Genomic DNA, 22218 nt, shown 5'->3' on the forward strand with positions numbered 1-22218 from the left:
CTGATGAAAGGTCCTCTTTAAAAAGCGGTGAGCAATGAAAACACACGGATCCCATAGACTATAATGGAGTCTGTGTGTTTTCCGCACGGGGTCAGCACTAATCATGCAGAGAGAAAAGTACTTCATGTGGCCACCGCGTGGAGAATACACGGACCCCATTATAGTCTATGGGGTCCGTGTGCTTTCACTGCTCACCGCTTTTTAACGTGTTCGGAATTATGTTCGGGGGTCCCCAAGCGGGACTGCACATGTCAACTCAGTCTTAATAAGGTTATATTTTCACTACTAGGGAGCACAATCTGACATTAGTTTGGGGTGACGGTAGATACCACGATGAGATGGATATAATATAAGCGCAGCCTTGATGGTCCATGTGGTCTTTTCTGCAGTCAGCCTCTGTTTCCATGAAGGCAGCCATTGCTAGCAGCCTGCACGTCCACCCTTGAGGCGGTTGCTTGGCATGTAGCTATTTATAACATGAGAATAAAGTGCAGAGTTTAGGCTGTAGTTGATATAATGTAGAACAGACCCTGTCTGCAAACTCCATCATGTTCCACAGAGTGTGCGGACTCCTCCATCACAACACAGGCTGGGCTTGTCATAGTATTGTAGTGGGAGCTGAGAAGGGCTGTGTAACCAGCAGACAGGGAGGAGCTCCAGTCAGGGGAATGCTCAGGCCACGCCCACAAACAGTCCCGCCCTCCCCGGGATCTCCAGTTATCTGACGTAATCCTTAGTTTAAATAGCCGGCTCTGTGGACGTCTACACAGATCGTAGAGCGGGATCCAGTGAGTGTCAGAGAACAGATCCCTGTGGATCCTACTAGACTGCTAACCAGCTGACAGGTAGGAGCAGCCCCTGGCTGATGTAATAATACAGACGGATGATATTGTGCTGTGGGCTGGCGCTTGTACCTGCCTGGATGGATGTGGTCCAGGGTTGTGTTATATCGGTGGATCAGTCACAGTACACCTGAGCAGATAGTGCTGCTGCTGCTGCTGCTGCTGCTGCTGGGCTGTGGTGGACAAGTGGATGGGAGCAAAGGAAGAGATGAGCCTCTGGTGTCTGCACAGGTCCTAGCTAGAAATAACCTGCTGTAGTTTTAGCTGAGCATTGCCCTGACCATTCTTACTGAGCCTTTTTGTTGTTTCTTCATCCCAGGCAGTTCTTGCTGTCCCTTCATCCCAGACAGTTCTTGCTGCCCCTTCATCCCAGACAGTTCTTGCTGCCCCTTCATCCCAGGCAGTTCTTGCTGCCCCTTCATCCCAGGCAGTTCTTGCTGCCCCTTCATCCCAGACAGTTCTTGCTGCCCCTTCATCCCAGACAGTTCTTGCTGCCCCTTCATCCCAGGCAGTTCTTGCTGCCCCTTCATCCCAGACAGTTCTTGCTGCCCCTTCATCCCAGGCAGTTCTTGCTGCCCCTTCATCCCAGACAGTTCTTGCTGCCCCTTCATCCCAGGCAGTTCTTGCTGCCCCTTCATCCCAGGCAGTTCTTGCTGCCCCTTCATCCCAGGCAGTTCTTGCTGCCCCTTCATCCCAGGCAGTTCTTGCTGTCCCTTCATCCCAGGCAGTTCTTGCTGCCCCTTCACCCCAGGCAGTTCTTGCTGTCCCTTCATCCCAGGCAGTTCTTGCTGCCCCTTCATCCCAGACAGTTCTTGCTGCCCCTTCATCCCAGACAGTTCTTGCTGTCCCTTCGTCCCAGGCAGTTCTTGCTGTCCCTTCGTCCCAGGCAGTTCTTGCTGCCCCTTCATCACAGACAGTTCTTGCTGCCCCTTTATCCCAGACAGTTCTTGCTGCCTCTTCGTCCCAGGCAGTTCTTGCTGTCCCTTCGTCCCAGGCAGTTCTTGCTGTCCCTTCGTCCCAGGCAGTTCTTGCTGCCCCTTCATCCCAGACAGTTCTTGCTGCCCCTTCATCACAGACAGTTCTTGCTGCCCCTTTATCCCAGACAGTTCTTGCTGTCCCTTCGTCCCAGGCAGTTCTTGCTGTCCCTTCGTCCCAGGCAGTTCTTGCTGCCCCTTCATCCCAGACAGTTCTTGCTGCCCCTTTATCCCAGACAGTTCTTACTGCCTCTTCGTCCCAGGCAGTTCTTGCTGTCCCTTCATCCCAGGCAGTTCTTGCTGTCCCTTCATCCCAGGCAGTTCTTGCTGCCTCTTCGTCCCAGGTAGTTCTTGCTGTCCCTTCATCCTAGACAGTTCTTTTGCCCCTTTATTCCAGGAAATTATTGCTGCCCCTTCATCCCAGACAGTAATTGCTGACCCTTCAGCACAGACAGTTCTTTCTGCCCTTTCATCCCAGACAGTTCTTGCTGCCCCTTCATCACAGACAGTTCTTTCTGCCCCTTCATACCAGGCAGTTCTTGCTGCCCCTTCTTCCCAACAGTTCTTGAAGCCCCATTAGCCTGTCATGTGTTTCTGCCCCATCAGCCTCAATAGTTATTGCCATCCTATCAACCTCAGCGGCTCTTGCAGTCCCATGAGCCTTGGCAGTTGCTGTCTTTCATCCCAGACAATTCTTTCTGTCCCATTAGCTCAGTCATGTCTTGCTGCCCCATCAACATGGACAGTTTATGTTTCCCTTTATGCCAGAGAGTTCTTGATGCTTTACCACTCTGGACTGGTCTTGCTGCCTCTTCACCCCAGACATTTCTTGTTGCCCTTCTTTCCTGACAATTCTTGCTGACCCATCAGCCTACACAATTCTTCCTTCTCCTTCATCCCAGACAGTTTTTGCTGCCCCATTTGCCCAAACATGTCACTGCCCCATTTGCTCAGACATGTCTTACTGCCCCATTTGCCCAGACATGACTTACTGCCCCATTTGCCCAGACATGTCTTACTGCCCTATTTGCCCAGACATGTCTTACTGCCCCATTTGCTCAAACATGTCTTGCTGCCCCATTTGCCCAGACTTGTCTTGCTGCCCCATTTGCCCAGACTTGTCTTGCTGCCCCATCAGCTTACACCATTATTGCTGCCCCTAGACATTTCTTGCTATTTCTTCAGCCCAGAACAGTTGTTGCTTTTTGACTTTGGACGGTTCCTGACACTTCACCCTGGACAGCTCTCTTTCTCATTTCAGTCCATACAAGTACTGACACCTCCAATGCAACTCCTAGAAAGTTTTGTGTATTTTGTATTGGGTTATACTTTTGTTTTGCATTTATAAAATTTCACCCTATTAAAGAGCCAAAATATTTATTACTATACAATAAAAGCAATATATAGTTGCAGAAAGAATATGTATAAATAAGCTGATCTAAGTAACCACATGTGAATGGTACTAGACAGACAGCTATATAGAAAGATAGAATTTTATTACATCTCATTGGGGTCCTACGGCATTGCGCAGGATGCTCAGCTGCATCTGCTGTGTTATAGGGCACACTGGGGCTTGTAGTTCCACAACAGTAGATCCAGGATTTGTCAAGACTTGTTGCAGGCTACGTTCTGCACATCATAAAGATAAAGCATGAGCTAATCCTATCTTCCGAGCTTCCAGACCTGTTGTAAACAGACAGGTGGAAAATGTTACTGCGGTAGTAATGTACTGTACATTAAATACTCAGGTATCCGAGTTGAGGTCAGGTAATCCCACACCTCATAGCTTGCGTGACGAGGCATTTCAAACATTCGGTCTGTAAGATAACAATATGTCTAGCTGAAAGCTATTATGGCTTTATTCCCCTTTTTGCATGTGTGCTATGTGATATAAATCAAAGGTTAACAGTTTATTTCAACATGCGCTCTCGGTCACACATAAATATCTTATACGTTTGTATCTTAATGTTGTCCTTTTGCAAAGTGTTTTATCAAGGGATCATACATAGATGTTGTAGATATGAGTAAATAATGAATATATTATAGCATTCTGCGGGAACATATCAGTAGGGAATTGTAATAATCTGACCTTCCTCTAAGTTTCCAAAAATACAAGGAACAAAACAAATAGAATATGGGTTACCTATAAAGAAACAAGTTGTCATTTTATATGTGTTAGACTGTATGTCCACCCTTGAGGCATGTCTTGGCATGTAACTATGATGTCTTACTCACATTATTATTAGGTAGAGAGCTTTGGCTTTAGGTGACGTAACCTTGAGTAGACACAACCTACAACCTAAGTTATGATTCTCAGAAAGTGTGCGGACACGTTCCCTATCACAGCGAAGGTTGGGGTGACACAGCACTGAATGCATGGTGAGACACTTCCAGAATTAGGATTTATGGCTGACTTTGCTGTGAATAAGACTGGTAAAGTGATGTTGTCGGGCGTGTCATAACATTGTAAATGGAGAGAATCCCTGAACTATGGTATATTGATTTCTAAATTGGTGCCGTCTTTTATCATTGCTGATTTGAGAACTAGAAACCATGTATTCAATAAAGACATGGAAATAATCTGCAGTTCACGGGATGTTAAGCTCCAGTTATCTGCAATCTAGTTGCTAACCAATTATTTTACTGTTGCATTAACTCAAATGTGTCGGGTGTGTCTAAAATATATAAAAAGATCTGGAAAGGCAATAAGCAAAAAAATCTTCTATATCTTCTCCCCCCCCCATCCCCCCTGGCTGTAAACATCATCTTCAGGGTACAATCACCATAATGACTTGTCTCATTCCATCCCTTGGGGCCATGCAGAATTACAGGCACTAACCTCCTCTGCCTAAAATTAAGGGAAGGAAGGCAGGAATTTTCCGCTTTACAACTACCGCAAACGCCACCTCTTCTCCTTTTATTTGTATACCTTTACTTCCTTAATCCATTTTATTTAACCCTCTGCTTGCCAAACTTCCTTCTCCAGGGTAGTTTACCTATAGTACTACCAGTACGCAGCCAACAACCGCAAAAATGTATGGCTCCATACTGTACTTCCGTGTGCCCATGGGAAGAGAAAAAATCGTGGCATATACCATGACATGCTATATTATAGATGTATTCTCCTAGGAAGAAATACAGTGCCTCACGGAGGCAGCAATTAGTAGCACACAGAGGTTGCTGCTGTACAGAGTATGTGGACATTGCTTTGCTGTTTGCATGAGACCTTAGGGCAGTAATTCTAGGAAACTTCAACAGTTACTCTATAACTACGGTAAAAATAAAACTCTTTGATGTCTTCTGGGGAACCTCTTATTAGGGTTCTGGAACTCCATTGTTCCTACAGAAAACACTGTTGTATTGGCGACATCACTTGTGCTTATTTTCTGTAGTGATATCACTTTTTGTGTCACTATATTACATTGCATCAGTATAAATAGAACCTTACATGGAATTACTTGTCCAGTATTACCTGTATGTATCTAACTGTTGGTTACATAGCCTTCCTAAAATTACAGTTTTTATTTTTATTTTTTCATTGTTGTTTAATTTATTGTTGGGATTATTCCTTAAACCCGGATCACATCTGCATTCGGGTCATTCTGTTCCCCTCTTTAGGCCAAGGCCCCACATTGCGGAAACGCAGCTTTTTTACTTGCAGATTTTGCTGCAGTTTTTTGAGCCAAAGCCAGGAGTGGATTGAGCAGAAGGTAGAAGTATAAGAGCTTCCTATATATTTTCTATTCCATTTGTAGCCAATCTTGGCTTTGGCTCAAAAAAACCGCAACAAAATCTGCAACAAAAAAAGCTGTGTTTCCGCAACGTTGGGCCTTAGCCTAACGCTCCGCACTTTTCGTGCGGAAACCAGGTGGAAACCACACAGATCCCATTACAGTCTATGGGGTCCACAAGTTTCCTAAGGTAACCGCTTTTTTTTTATTTGGATTAGTTTTCCATTCAGTGAATCCACAAGCGTACTCCCCGACTGGAAACCCATGTGCAGATGTGAATCGGGCCTAACATGTGAAGTCTGTATAATAAGGCAAAACATTTTTAGCATATGCACTCACTGGAATAATAATACTATAAAGTATAAGGAAAATGTTTGTTTTTGTACCGTGTTAGCCATGAAAATTTTGGTTTTAAGAGGGAATTTTAAATCCAGGAAAGAGAGACAGATTTATGAGTTTATGACCTTGTTTAACACTCTCGAGAAAGGGATGAATCTCTCACATGGGTTCATGGCATCCTACAGAAATCACTGAACTAAGACAGCTAGCCATAAAGACACTCTGTGAACTGATAAGAACATTACAAACTGATGAATTGTTTAGTTGTATAACCAATAACCTTCTTCCACCCTCCCTCTTAGAATTCTATTCCTATGTGTCCCTCTTGTATATAAATATGCATCCTTCTGAAATTGTTTTTAGGTATATCTGAAGAAAAAGCCGAGAGCTTCGAAACATTGTTATTTGTCATCATTATTAGTTAGCCATTAAAAAAAGGTTTCAACTACTGAAGACTCTCAAGTACTTAGTTTTTTTATATTTACTAATATTTATTTATTATGCTTACTTATATAACGCTATCATATTCCAAAGCGCGTTAAAGACATTGATAGTCACTGTCCCATATAGGGCTCACAATCTAAATTCCCTATCAGTATGTCTTTGGTGTGTGGGAGGAAACCGGAGTAAACCCACACAAACATGAGGAGAACATACAAACTCCTTGCAGATGTTGTCCTTGGCAGGATTCAAACCCTGGACTCTAGCGCTGCAAGGCTGCAGTGCTCACCACTGAGCCAACGTGCTGCCCAATCTATAAAGGCAAACATGTCACAAACAAAAAAGTTCATCCTCGGGAAATTACTAGGTTACAAGATGAAAAGGTTGATTTTGATTCTTCTGCAGGTTATGAATATACCATTGTGTAATGTCTATGAGACTTCTTATAGTCTCTGTGGTTTTTGTAGAAATCCTGGTCTTCCCTTCACATGCAAGCCTGCTCTAAACCTCAAATGCCTTTCCTTCAAGTTAGCAGATATTTCCAAGTCTTGTGTCCTCTTTTCACGTATACAAAAAATGAAACTTTTACAGGTCTCTCATCCACAGCTACAAAGATCTCTAATTTACATTTTAACCTTAGACTTTTTGGTAATAATAACCCATAATTTCTTTAGGAGGGGGAAAATCTGCAGGGTGATGCGAAGTATTAAGTGGAACATAAGGAGTGGCTGTGGCAAGCACGGAGTCTCCTGTGGCTTATAGAAACCTAATGGTAACTTATGCATAAGCCTTAATTAGAGGTGACACACCAAATTATCGTGTACGCTATCATAAACATGTCATTTAAAGCTTTGCAGATTGTATCTGTGAGAACTGTAAGACTAGATTAACAAGACTGTCTCCTCCCCAGAGATGCTGATTTCCACATAATGGCACAATGTATTCATTATATATTCCGTAGACTTCTAATAGCAGGTGGTTTTCATTCAGCTTTGAAACGGCAGCAAGTTTCGTTCTACACTGATCTTTATTAGGTAGTTACCTTGGGCTGGTTTCTTTAGGGTGCAGACATACTATGAGGCGTCAGCTGAACACTGCCGGTATTTGCACTTACATGTATTGATTATAGCTTGTTCTCCTGTTATTATAGGTTTACGTGTGCTGCCGCACAGTGCTCTGAATGTAGTCAGAACTGTATTTTCAGTGCAGGGACATAGGTGCTTTCACTTATAAGGGCACATATAACACTGCGTGGCATCACCCTTCCTGCAAACACGCACAGTCAATAACAAGTTAACAATCTATAATCAATAAATCTACGTGCAAATACCAGCAGCTAGGCCCAACGTGTCTGCACCCATAGGCTAGGACTGAACCTAGACTGTTTGTTACATGATATTTTTTCTTTAGAGTAATTACATATTATCCCATATTATCCCATAGATAGGTAAACGGATCTATCTGTTGGAACACCGTTGTCAGAAAGGTTTTTTTTTTCCATCCCAAAATAGTTATATACTCCAGCAGCCAGAGGCTGCTGCGGAGGATGGGGGGGGGGTACGTGCAGACTGCTCCTATTGAAGTAATAGGAGTGGCACTGCAATTCCCTTATGCATGGATGGGGTTGCAGCACCGAGTGTTAGACCCCTATAGATAACATACTGATAACTTATCTATAAATAGGTCATCATTATGAGAACTCTGTATGGGATTGGACAAGTCTTTAAACCCTGAGGTTCCACATATAATAAAAAATTAACCAAAAGTGACAATACTACACAAATTTTCACCTTCACACACATGGGTTTTCACTTTAAGGTTAGAAACATGACAAGAAGGAGGTTCAGTATTCACTATACACTTGGAGAGTTCTCGTGTCTTAGCTGTATACCTGTATAATATTTGTACTATATAATGCGTGTGTACAGGGGAATATGCTTGGGCATGCCCTAGATAGTCTCTCACCTCCCTAATAAGTGTGACTAAACTGGGACCCAGATGGCAGTGAATGACGCTGTAGTATGGCCTGCAGCTAGCTGAGTCAGCCGTATATCCATGTGGGAAATCTCCATCAGAACAGGAAAGCGAGGTCGTCATATTTGTGTGTGTTTACAAGGGCTTGTCTTGCTATTTTACCAGTAATTCATGTTAGATGTTTCCAACAATTGATAATCTAAATTTCTCTGCCTGCTTAGTAGTCGATGCAGATTATATTTTTAGTACATCTCTATTTCTATAAAGGAGGAAGAAGAGTATTACGACTGGCCTGATATTGCAAATATTTCTAGAAGCTTCTCCCCATACAGTGTATATAGAGCGTACTATTCTGTACTGGCAGACATTGAGAGAGAAAACAAGAGTTGACTTTAAAGTCAACACCTTTAGTGTCCATTTGTGTCTTTTAGTGGCCGTTTACAACCATGTCCATTTTTTCAAGTGGACAAAAAAAAATCCTACATGCAGGATTTTTCTGACTGTTTGAAAAAACGGACAGAAAGTGTCCGTTTCTTTGTTTTTTTTAAACATTGAGGTCTATGGGCAACGGACTTATAACGGACAGTAACTAATAGCCATCAGTTACTGTCAGTTTGTGTCCATTATTATAGGTTTGTTTTTTTGGGGGGGGTTTTAAGCGGACACCAACAGTAGTGTGAACCCTATCTTAGAGAAGTAAATGGCTCAGCAAATCTAGTTATTAAATTTGTGGTCTTCTTTACAGATGGTAGAATAGTATATCCAAAGTTATGGACTAGTTATAGAATAGCCATTAGTCATTTATAGTTACTTAGTGTAATACGCCATTTTTTTGTGGCCTTTAAAGGCGGTATCTGCTTTATAAAAAATATTAGTCATATGTCACAAGTCACAGTGATGATTTGTTTGCAGGCCTCCTGACAAGCACTAAAGTCTGCAAATGCCATGTATTTTTTTTATATCAAGTAATATTGTTGTATGACTATTTTTTTTATAAACTGAATATCCCCTTTAGCCATGTGACCACTTAAAATCCCAACCTAAAACTGCAGATTCATACGTAGTTACAATGATGCTTGTGGCATAATGGCTGCATGTGGCATAATGGTCACTATTCTCTGACCATTATGTCCATTAATTTGCCTTTTATCATAGACTTGTATTGTGCTGTGGGACCACCAGTACAATAAAAGTATGATCGGAAGCCAATGATAACCCAATTACCACTCACAATAAGATTTTATATTTTGCATGACTAGCTTTGTGCTATTTTTTTTTATGTCTCTCTGAAACAAATCTAAAAAACGTGGTCTGACATTTAGGGGATTTCAGTTGTATGATTCCTTGTAATGAAAATTTGCTAGCGTTATCTATTCTAAAGGAGTTAACACTAAATGGAATACACCCTACTGTTTAATTTCATAAGATTAAAAGTCAACAATGGGCAAGATGCCATTGCATTGGCCGATTACCTCATTGTAGTTATGGAGATTCAAGAAGACTGAGTTCATACACCCCTTAAAGAGGACCTTTCATCAGATTGGGCACAGGCAGTTTTATATACTGCTGGAAAGCTGACAGTGCGCTGAATTCAGCGCACTGTCGTCTTTCCCAATCTGTGCCCCGGGTAAAGCGCTATCGGTCCCGGTACCGTAGCGCTTTACAGTCAGAAGGGCGTTTCTGACAGTTAGCCAGGGACGTCCTTCTCCACAGCAGCGCCTATCGCGCTGTACTGTGTGAGCGGGGAGGAACTTCCTCCTCCCTCCCCTGATAACACTTGTCTATGGACGAGCTGTGTGAGCAGGGGGAACAGCTAGCTTTTTTTTTTCTGCTAGCTTTTTTTTCTGCTAGCAGAAAAAGAAGCGACATGACCTTTCTTCAGGCGTTTTCCGCCTGAAGAAAGCAATAGAAGTGAATGGGAGGCAAAAACTGCGCGTTTTTTTGCAAAAATAAGCAACAAGCTTTTTTTTCCCAAAAAACCGCACGGAAAAAAACGCTAGCTATTTATTCAGCTCATTCACTTTACAGGAGGGGAAAACAGTCGCTGTTTTTACAAAAAAAAAGCTCCAAAAAAAGCTTGGCAAGGTTAAAAAAAAAAAGCTTCCTAATTAGGAAGCTTTTTTTCCAGGGCCAAAATAAGCCACACGTTATTTATGTGTGAACTAACCCTAATTATTGATTTTTGGTTATTATACTTAAGATGCAGCCAAATATGCTATTACTTGAATTAGGGTGTAACTAGAAAAGACTTGTCCTTATAGCAAACTTTCAAATGGGCCACTTATGGCTTCATGCTAGTGTCCAGTCACTCTACAAGGGGCCCATTCAAAAGCTAGCAGTGAGGTTATGGATACTGTTAAATAATTAATCTAACCCTAAACCTAACACTTGCAACCAAGTTGACCTCCCTATCAAATATATCAACCAGGAATCCACCACACAAATTCAATAGCTCAGGCCTATAGATACAGTCTTAGGCTGGCAGTGGCCCCCTCAGCTCCTGGGTCCCTGTGCAACAGGTTATACCAATGGTACGGTATGTCCACTGTATGTCTGATGTATTTATATGGAATCTGACCTAAAAACACTTCTGTATACTTCAGTAAGATTTCACAGACATACTAAAGCACATTAGAGGTCTCAGGTCCCTCTATGGCGGCACTAATGGCTGTAGCCCATTTTTTCTATAACAATTTCAGCTCTCATGTATGATATTCATTATCCAAGACCTTTTAATGTTGTTAAGGGATTACACTAGGAGTCAGCATTTTTTATAAGATGGTCGTGTATCAGTCATCTATTGCCCTTTATTGGTGATCTGAAAGTGTCATCCCAGGTCAGTGTTCACATAGCGTTACGTGGATACAATACAATACAAATAGGAAGGCTAGAGAAAGGAAAGCACCCTGTACCTGTCACTATGTGCTATCGGTGTGGTTTACCATGATATAGTGTAGTGGCTGCAGAAAGTGTGTGGAGTCCAAGGTCATAGTGAGATAAGCGCATAGGATTTGTTGTAAACAACTGCAATCCCGCCTCCATCTTTGTTCTTTTTTGTCTTCAGTTTACAACATCTCATCGAAAGGGAAATTTAGCTTTTCCCTCCGTTTTCAGGTTCTAGCTTTCTAAAGTTTTTATCATGTACCATAAAAGTGTCGAAAGTGAAGCCTTCGTGTAAATAGTTGCGATAACCTGGTGACATCATCTGTACCAGCATTACTGATGATATATGTGTATAATTATGATGTCATATAACATAATATCATGATTCATGTCCAAGTCAACACGAGCGTCTACAGTCAGTCACTATATAGAAGTCACTTGTGTACGGAGAAGATTTCAGAAACTTTGGTACACATTAATAAAAGTACCGATCAATGTGTTTTGTAGAATTAATGGTGTTTGGTCAACATATAATAAGTGAATTGTCAATTAATAATATTAATGTTTTGTATTCTGCTACAACAGATTGCCATCTTGTGGGCAAAGTAGGATATTGACATCAATAGTCAGTAACGTGCCACATAGGTTTCATGGGTTTTCAGTTCTTTGGCATAGTTTACAATGTCTTATCTCTTTCCATTATAGACTTCTATTTAAGATAAGAAATAGAAACAAAAGTCTAGAAGTTTGTGGAGCTTTTTTTAATCACATTTCAAGGATCAGCACACTCTAATACACCGAAGATAATGGGAAAAAATTGGCCAGCTCCATTACTTATTATATTATGTGAATGGGCACTGTCAGACGTAAAGTATCTTGTCTTGTGTATTGAATTCCTGTCTTGTGAAAGAATAATGAAGGTCTGTATGTAAATTCATTAACTTTCAGTAGGCCTGTTTCACCTAGGAAGCAATTGCTTTGGAGAATAAAACGTAATACAAATTTCCATATAACTAATAACAATCGATATTTTCATGGAAAAATTCTGACAACCTAGCCTAGCCTGACAACCTAACCTTCAATTAACCAGGTCCTTATTCTGTTGCCCAATCCCTGCATAATTTGGCAACTTAGTAGTAGAACAGCATATATATAGCCCCTGAATATATCTCACATTAGATATAGTGGTCCAGTGGTGTACTGAGCTCCTTGCTGTTTGATTTCTATAAGTTTAAATTGGACTGAATAGAGAGACGTAAAGGTGGTTATCCCCATTTTTAAAATCAATGTGCTATCCTAACCCATATGATAGGACATCAATTTTATATCCGCTGTTTCCCTGCAATGGTAAAAGCTACAGTGCTCACCCAGTGTAAGACCCTACCTATTCGGGTCTCCGCCACCCTCCTCTCGCATGCTGCGGCGCAACAGGCGATTTCAGTTGGATTCTTTGCTTAGAGTCTTTTGTTACACTGTGTGAATACTGCTCTATTATCTATTCTCTGCAATTGAATTTCCACCACACCCATCTCCTGCACCTTGTTTCCCTCTGTTCATCATATAGTTAATTCTAGTCTTGCCTGTGTGATTTACAGCCTGTCTACCAATCAAGCCTAGGGTTGTCCTGGGCTTCCTATATACAGGCCATCAGCCCACACAGGCTTGCTGACTATTGTGATTCTGTCCTTGACTTTGTCCCTGCTAAGCTCCTCTTCTGCTCCTATTGTATTACTTACCTCTGACCCTTGGCTTCCCTTGTGACTACTCTTTGGATTACGATTTTGCACTGCTTTGTCTCTCTGGCTTGGACCCTTGGCTTGCTATTGTCTTGTGCTTTATGGCATTACTGTTGCTGTTTTGTTACTTTTATTCTTGACCTCTGGTTTACCTTTGACTATTCTCTTGAATTTTTATTCTGTACTGCGTTGCTTGACTGTTACCGGACCCTTGGATAGCTGACCTCCCTTTGTTGTTATTTGTCCTGTTTGTGTTCTGTGTTCTCACATATTTCTAGGAAGGGCTTGTCAACCAGTTGTCCTCTGCCGCCTAGGGCAGTGAGGCAAGCAGGTAGGAGCAGCGGTGGGTTCAGCTTAGGGCCCACTGTCTTGTCATGCCCTTTCCCCCAGGGTTCACCAGCAGCCACTGGGGAATTGCTCCTATAACAATTCCCTTACACTCATCATATTTTTAATAGCAGTGGTTGAGTAGTGCAGCCTATGTCCCATAGACTTTAATAGAACATTGCTATAGTACCCACAACGACTGCTATTAAGACTGGTTGCAGACAATCGTGCATGTATTTCAAGGATAACACACTGACCCATTCTTTTCTATTAGCCCATACACATGACCGTGATTTTGATGGTCCCATGTGCGGGCCAACAGTCCGGGCCACATCAGACAGGACATGTCTTATTCTTGTCCGTGTTTTGCAGCCCATGCTTCCATTTATCCTTCATTTAATGAAAGGAGCCGCAGAAGCATTGCCCGTGCACGGGCAGCATATGGGGATGTCCCCGGTCTCCCGTGCGCAGCCCATTCTTTTAAGTCATGGTCGTCTGCAACCGGCCTAAAGGTGAGAACTGTGGCTCACGTTGTCACAGGGAAACAGCTGATCGGTGGAGGTCCTGACAGTCGGTTCTCACAAATCTAAAACCGATGTCCTATCTTCTGGCAAGGACATCACTTAAAAAAAATCAAAAAAAAAAATCAGATAACTAGGTGTGAACCTATCCTTAGCCTCACATTTTTTTCATATGTGTGATTTCTACATATATATGAACAATCAGATCACTATTTACTATTAAGGGCTTAGTAATTTTGATATCTGACAGTCTGACATTCCTGAAAAACCAGCTGCAAAAGAATTTGAGTGCTGGCCAATGGCATATAGCCAACACTGTTCACCCAGCAGCCGCTATAAGACTCTCAAAGTCTTTTTTTCTGTAGTAAAGTTATAATGTGTTATGTTGTAGCAAGTATTACGTCACCGCTAATATGAATCTCTATTGTCATATGTATCAACCTTTATGAAAGGGTTAAATGTGAACCTTATCAGGGATCCACACAAGCTGGAGAATACACCATTTCCTCTATTAATAATCCTCTTATTGAAATGATATATTCTGCCTTTCCTTCGGTTGCAGACATTTGAAAGCAAGTGTCTCAATGTTGTTGGGATGACATCACTAATGTTACAGAATTTCCAGTTTATCATAGACATTAGTCTGAGTTTTCCATAGCATCCAGCTGTTTTGGTTACTATAGATGTAAATAAGCTTGGACATATACAGCCCCAGATAGAGACAGGATTGCATATGGCGTTGGCTACAAAAGATCTTGTTACATGGATTTAGTGTAATATCAGCTGTAAGCAATAAAGGTAATATAATAAAACAGGAGTGCGGATTCATAGATCATGACAATTCATAGACGTTCCATAATAATATTCTCATCTGCATTATATATCATTTATATACAGTATATTATACTTGGTCTAGTTCCATGTACATTGAGACTATGATAAGACTGGAGTGAAATGCTGAGAGTTCTAATCCATTAATTGCTGTATAGCATTGCATAGACTTGGCAGTTTTAGAAAATTTAGTAACAAGTGGAGGCCTATCGGAAAATTCAGAGGGAACTGGAAATTGTTTCCCTTTTCCATTCCTTGTAAGAGATGATATCAGTACTAATGGCAGGGAACATCTCCTATTTTATTGAGGTGTGGGTAGAGAATTGGAGCTATGCATGGGGTTATACCTGGGGAAGAAGGGTGCAATCGCCCCCTGTATAGTCTGCAGTAGCCTCAAATGTTGACTTTATGGTGTGTTTTGTACACTCTTGCAGTCACCACAGCAGTAACAAGGTTATCTATATGGATATATTCACATAGTATGGTTATGCCATGGTGCGCTTTTGCCACAGTTTTCTGCATGCACAGGCGGTGTTCCTAACACCAGAGAAACCACATCTAACCATTGTAAAAATGCTTATCCTTTTTTTGCAATGCAGTTTTCACAACAAAAAAACATGGCATAGCCCGACCACAGACACAAAGTCAGACATGTAGAACATTGTGTCCATGCAAAAAAAGCGGTTTCATGGTGGAGAGGCTGCAAAGGGACACCGGCGGTGTGCTTTAAATGCCCATTGAAATGAATGGGTTTTTAAACTGACCGCCAGCAAGCTGTCCCCAAGCAGTTTGTCCTGGGATTTAGGCGGAATCACGGTGGACAGGTCAAGGCACAAGTGTGAATGCTGCTTAAAGGGATTCTACCATTAAAACCTTTTTTTTGTGGATAAGACGTCGGAATAGCCTTTAGAAAGGCTATTCGTCTCTTACCTTTAGACGTGGTCTCCGCCGCACCGTTCCTTAAAAATACCGGTTTTTACCGGTATGCAAATGAGTTCTCTCGCAGCGATGGGGGCGGGCCCAGCGCTCAAACAGCGATGGAGGTGTCCCCACCGCTGCCAGAGAAGTGTCTCCAAGCGCCACCTCCTTCTTCGTCCGCCGCGTCAACTTCAACGTCTTCTTCCAGCGCAGCCTCGTAACTTCTAGTAGAGCAGATTGTGCAGGCGCACAAGCCACGGGAAAATGGCCGCTAACAATACTGTGCAAGCGGCCATTTTCCAGTGACCTGTGTGCCAGCACAGTCTGCTCTGCCCGAGGCCTAGAAGTTAAGAGGCTGCGCCGGAAGAAGACCTTGAAGTTGACACGGCGGACGAAGAAGGAGGCGTGGCTGGAGACACTTCTCTGGCAGCGGTGGGGACACCTCCATCGCTGTTTGAGCGCTGGGGCCTGCCCCCATCGCTGCGGGAGAACTCATTTACATACCGGTAAAAAACGGTATTTCGAAGGAACGGTGCAGCGGAAACCACGTCTAAAGGTAAGAGACGAATAGCCTTTCTAGGAGCAGTTAGACAGGAATATCTTAGGTCAGTATTTGAGTTGTCATCTTTCCCAACTAAAGTGTTGGTTAGTAGTCATGTGTATGTTTATATTGTGATATACAGTTGTGTGTTTTCTGTATAATACATTGCAGACCATGCTGGGTGTTGTAGTTCTATAACTGCAATATGTGTGTGAGGGTTGAAGACGTTTGTACTGACAAGTTCCTTCAAGTGTAAGGACAAGGTGCATGTTTGAGCAAGCTGGAATATGCCTGACTCACTGTGCAATGATGTCAGCACGGGACTGGGTGGGAACAGTAGTAACATGATACAGGCAAACAAGACTATTTTTATCACGTCTGTTTTCCTCCTCTCAGATCATGAGGTTATAGTGTACTTTATTTGCGAAACAAAGGAGATAGCTTACTGATTTACAAGCATTATGTAAATGGCGGACACCGGCAAACTTCACTCCTGGTTCCTGGCGAATTTTTCAGGCTTATGTACTACAATAATGTAAATGTTACCTAGAAGAAGACTTACTGTAGGATCCATTGCTGCTGGTCAGTTGTAAAATACATTTACACACAGCTTTAAAGGAAATTTCAGTAATGTGAAATGACTCCCTATTCAAAGGATTAGTTACCGTTTCTGTCACGTTAGGTGATAACCACTTCTACTGATCACAAGAACTGCTATCTCTGCTGGTCCCATTGAAATGAATGGTGTGGTGCACGCACTGCCAGACATTCTGCTCTGTTCAAATTTGAAACATTCCAGTTTTCATGTTCATTGGGGGTCCCAGTGGTCAAAATCACAGGAACTCCATTTCAAACATTCTAGATTCAGTGGGACAATCCTGGATTTTTGGTGCTGTCCTGCTGTCATTGGTGGCAGGAATTTTAACCGGCTTCCATGCATTCTGCCCTGTCTGCTACTGGCATTTTAAAAGTAGGGATGGGCGATGTAGTGACGACACTACAGTGCACCTGCAGTTTTTAAGATACCAGTGGAGTGGTTACGGGGGAAACAGCTTAAAATGAGCATTTCCCTTTTATTCTTTTTGTGCATTTTACTGTAAGGTCTGCAAAATGGGGACATTATGGTGTGGGTCATAATTAGAGGGGCATTCATTCTAGTATGTGGGGGCCACAATAAGGAGGATTATAGTATGGGAGCAGCAGTGAGGGAGTATTATAGTGTGGGGGCTGCAATGGGGGAACATTATACTGTGGGTGCCACAATGAGCAAGCATTATAATGAGGGGGCATTATAATGTGAAGGTCATAATGAGGAAGTATTTTACTTTGTAATAATCTAAAGAAATGGTCATTATACTGTGGGGGTCTCAAGAGGGACATAGCATCATTTGAGGGCCACTGGTGGGGTGTTATATTGTTATACATTTATTTCTATGAGACCACTGGAAAGAATCTCCTCTGGTCATATAGATGCTATGGAGCCTTGACCGAGCATGTGCGCCACTATTCCTACCCGCTTTCTCAGGGTCTCTGAAGGTTACAGCAGTCAGGCTACCAGTGATCAGACCCTTATCCCCTATTCCCTATAATGCTTTTTGTAAATTTTCCAGTTTAGCTATGTGACAAGTGTGCAGCCTTTTCTGACACAAGGACTACATTTTAAGATCGAGACACGCATGGCATATTGACAGTATATGCCATAAATAACCAATAAATTATTTTACATTTTTTACAATTTTACATTTACATTTTTTACGATTTTACATTTGAGGGCCCCTGGTCCCCACTCTGTGCACAAGGGTATCTCTATTATAGTTTATGGTAGTTGCGGAAACAGCTTAGCATTTCATTGCTCTCATAAACTATAATACTTATCACTCATCCCTTTTTGTCTACAGTGCCAGTCCTGTAGATGCCATGTCTGCAAGTATCTCATGTGATGCATTATGTTACTCTCATTTCTGGGCCTGAGGGCATGTAGACAGAAATGGAAAAAGTACTCAAGAGATAGCTATATTATTAAAGTCCGTACACTGAGTATATACCATACTAACACCATACCTTTAAATTTACTGTGAAAAGCCACAGTACACAATAGCTTGTGTCACCTTACCCCCAAGACCAGGAACATTAGGTACAATCTTACTTTGTGCTTTTAGCTTTGCCATTACTCCCCTCACATAAATTTTATTCATTTTTAATGTCCTGTTCAGAGAATTTGTATTATTGTATGTAAAATTTGGGAGTCTCACCTTAGAACTTTGTTCTGTTTTGCAGAGAATATGCTTTCTGCAAGGGCCATATTACGGGCTAACGGCAGTGGTGAAAAGGTTTGTCGGAACCTTTTTGGAGAAACGGATCATGAACAACTTAAGAAAGACTTCAAGACACATATGACAAATACTCTGGAAGAAGCCAAACGCACATGGAACTTTGACTTTGTGACCGAGACTCCATTGGAGGGGAATTATATGTGGGAAAGAGTGGAAGACGCACACCACGAGACTACAAGAGAGGATGGTGACACAATGTCCAGCCTTGTATCAATTCAGGAGCTTGAAAGTAGCGGATCAAATTCTTGCAAGCGAAAGCAGATGCTTATTACCGGTAATTAAAAAAACACTATGGTTTATTGTCAATGCTAGGATTCATGACGGACGGACAGCAGGAACAAGTGTGATTCCCCCCCCCCTAAAAAATGCCATTACCCTAAATATGGGATGTTGAGAACTCCGGTGAGAACAGGGAAAATTCAACCTCAACTATGCATATTGAATTGAATGGTCTGCGGGGTCATTGTAGCTATGTTGGCTTGTCAGCAGGGAATTATGATTGGGTGTAACTCTATGGCTTATAGTCGCACCTACTGCCCGAGGGGCCAAACACCTCTGCCACATAACATAATGCCTATTATTTATATTACGCTGAAAAGATTTGTATAACTAAAGATAATACAAGACTTCTATGATATACAGTACTATAGAACTAACCCCTTGTATGATTGTGATCAACCTTCTTTCTCTGTTGATCAGTGAATATTTTGCAGATGGAACCTAGGGATCTGCAGCAATGCACTTAAGATACAGGGTTTAACGTGTATCTATATGTAGTCTATATTCTCTTAACCTGAGTGGTCCAAAAAAAACTAACTAGGAAGCTGTTTCACAATTTATGCCATACAATTTTTTCGCCTCTATCTCAAAAAAAAAAAAAAAATGGAATAAAAAGTGATCAAAACATCATACACTACCTATAATGGTATCAATAAAAGTTACATATTACCCAACAATATTACCAGAACAACGGAGAGACAGATCGGTAAGATAGCACTTATACATGGAGCCCAATGGATCCCTTTTTGATAATGGGGTCTGTCGGGTAACCAGGATTTTAGAACTGAAAATGGCGAAGGAAAAAGTCTTCTATTCAGGACTTCTTCCTCTGCCCACTTTTGGTGAACACTGACAGAGCTCCACGGAGACTCCGGCACAGATGTAACCGTACCCTTACATAGCTCCGTATTGTGAAATATAAAAATGATATGGGTGTCCCAATATGATGACTTAAAGACACTTTTTTATTTTTAAGAATATAGTTTTTGTGAAGGTATTAAAACATTTTAAAAAATCTATATAAATTTGGTAGCACTGTCATCATACTGATCTACAAATTAAAGCTAAAGTAAAATTTTTAGGCTAAGGCCCCGTTCCCACGGAGTAACGCGCCGCTCATTCTGACACGTAAACACGTGTCAGAGTGAGCACTTCAAAACAGAATCCCATTGACTTCAATGGGTTCCGTCTTACACACGCTAGACATTGAAATCAATGGGAGGCTTTTTAACCCATTGATTTCAATGTGTTACGCGTGTTAAATGGAACCCATTGAAGTCAATGGGATTCTGTTTTGAAGCGCTCACTCTGACACGTGTTTACGCGTAAAAATGAGTGACGCTTTACTCCATGGGAACGGTGCCTAAGGCCCCACGGGATGATCTGCAGTGCTAAAGCGCTGCGGGAAAAACCACGGTGGGAACGCATTGCGGTTCTATCCTCAGTGCTTTAAACAGAAAGTTTGCAGAGTGTTCCTCCGCTGACTTTTTTGTTACAATTATATCTACAGGAATTCCGCCGGCGTTTCAGTAGATACAATTTTCATACTGTGATTTCCAAAACCGTGCAGGTTTTGGAAATCGCAGCATGTCTGTGCAGAGTTTTTGTTTTTGCAGATTTTTCTGCATTTTCTGTGAGCTAAAGCCAAGAGTGAATTGGGCAGAAGGTAGAAGTAAAAGAGCTTCCTATATATTTCCTATTCCTTTTGTAGCCTTTATTGGCTTTGGCTCAGGCAACCGCAGCAAAATACGCAAAAAAAAATCTGTGTTTCAGCAACGTGGGGCCTCATCCTAATACACAGTGAACGCCCTATAAATTAAACCTGAAAGAAAATAACGCAATTGTTTTTTTTTTCCAATTCCACACCAATTTGAGTTTTCTCAGCTTTCCCTAGCATTGCACAGAATGTTAAAGGACAACATAATGAAGTACAATTTGTCTTCCAAAGAAATAGGCCCCAATATTACTCTGAACCTCAAGGGGTTAAACACCATAAAGCCGTCTGTCCTAAATTTGATTTCATGTAATAGTTGGAGTAAATGAGTACACCATGTCAGTGGAACTAAAGGCCAATTTTTAGTCATTTCTTCTTTTTCTGCTCTTTCCTCAGATTACTATCAAGTAAAACGCCGCTGTTCTCCACTTCCTTCACCATGTCAGTGTAGTCCGTGATTGGATTTGTTCCAGATTCGACATGTCTTTTTTTCCAAGAGTTCTTCCTCAAGACAAGTCAAAACTTTCCATACAAGTATCTCCATTTCAGGAAGTAAATCTTTACTTTGAAGATCCATAGACATAACCTGGAAAGTAAGAAAGGTGGAAATGTTGATGCACTTCATAAGGGCCCTGGGAGCAATTAACCTCTTTAGTTGCCATAGCTCAAGGAGTCTACTATTTTCTATGTATGAAGAGAATTCTCCATAAGGGAATATGCATTGAATATATTGTATGTATGTAAGGAAACCCTGAGCGTTGCGAGGAGTGTTAGCAGCTTTATGTTTCTAGGGGAACCGTATAACCTGCTATTGTTTTGTGTTGGTTTAGACAAAACCGCCTTATGAGCATTGGCACGCTATGCCATCATACGCCAATCCCTTAACCACTGCTCAATCTAAACTGCACTCCCTGGTAAGGATAGTGTTAAAAACTCTAGATCCTAAAGGCTGGGGAAGTAGTTATTTAGGGTGGAGGCGCCATTGAAAATCACATCATGGTTGTGGTTTTCTCATTAAAGTCAATGGAACTAAAAGTCACCAAAATGACAGGGCTTAGGTGTACTGAGTTAAAAAAAAAACAGTAATTCTCCATAGTCTAGAAAAAAATCTAAAATACAACACAGAATGTGTAAAATCCTATTCATAACATTTAGGCTAGACTCAGAGGATCAACGTTTTTTTTTCTGGGGGGGAAGGGGTTGAGCCAAAATCCGAAGCATTATAGAAAATACATTTTTAAAAGCCTCCTTTATATTTTTCATTATTTTTTAAGCGACACCTGACTTTGGCTCAAAAAAACGCAGTAAAATCTGCAACAACAACAACAAAAAAAACCACTGCGTTTCCGCAAGATTGGGCTTTAGCATCAAATGCTTTTCCAAAGGCCCAGTGTAGGAAGGGCAGGGAATCGAACAAGTGAATTAAGCTTTTTTTATATAACATTCCCAGACTTTAGACAAATTTCGGGGAGCTTTAGAAATTGACTTTAACTATGTAGCCCTAGTAGAAGTTTTTATTTTCCTGTATTAATAAATAAGAAAGTGTTAGTGAAAGCACAAAAAATATCTTCACTTATTGCAAAAAAAAGCAAAAAAAAATTAATTCAAATGACCTGCAAAGTTTCCTTTTGTCAAATACGGGGGTTTAAATATTTTGTCTTCCATGCACTTCAGATACCATGACAAACATGAACCCCACCAAGTGTGCTTAGTAGTAGGTATAGGTAAAGTACAATTGTACACAAACTTATGTTAGAGATTTAGATCAATTACTTAGCATTGTCAGGAGGGCGTTGCGTACTTTCATTTTGTAGATTTTTTTGTTCAACATTTT

At 41.5% G+C, this 22218-nt stretch overlaps 1 protein-coding gene across 1 annotated transcript; it reads left to right on the forward strand.

The window, feature by feature from the left end:
* The first annotated feature begins 767 nt into the window (after window positions 1-767).
* On the forward strand, window positions 768-21446 carry CDKN1A (cyclin dependent kinase inhibitor 1A). Its single transcript, XM_075264047.1, has 3 exons — window positions 768-845; window positions 18336-18665; window positions 20781-21446. The coding sequence occupies exons 2-3, from the start codon at window positions 18341-18343 to the stop codon at window positions 20840-20842; spliced, it is 387 nt and encodes a 128-aa protein (XP_075120148.1). The 5' UTR covers window positions 768-845; window positions 18336-18340; the 3' UTR covers window positions 20843-21446.
* The last annotated feature ends 772 nt before the right edge of the window (window positions 21447-22218 follow it).

Source organism: Leptodactylus fuscus, chromosome 2 (assembly GCF_031893055.1).
Source record: "Leptodactylus fuscus isolate aLepFus1 chromosome 2, aLepFus1.hap2, whole genome shotgun sequence".
Taxonomy (NCBI): domain Eukaryota; kingdom Metazoa; phylum Chordata; class Amphibia; order Anura; family Leptodactylidae; genus Leptodactylus; species Leptodactylus fuscus.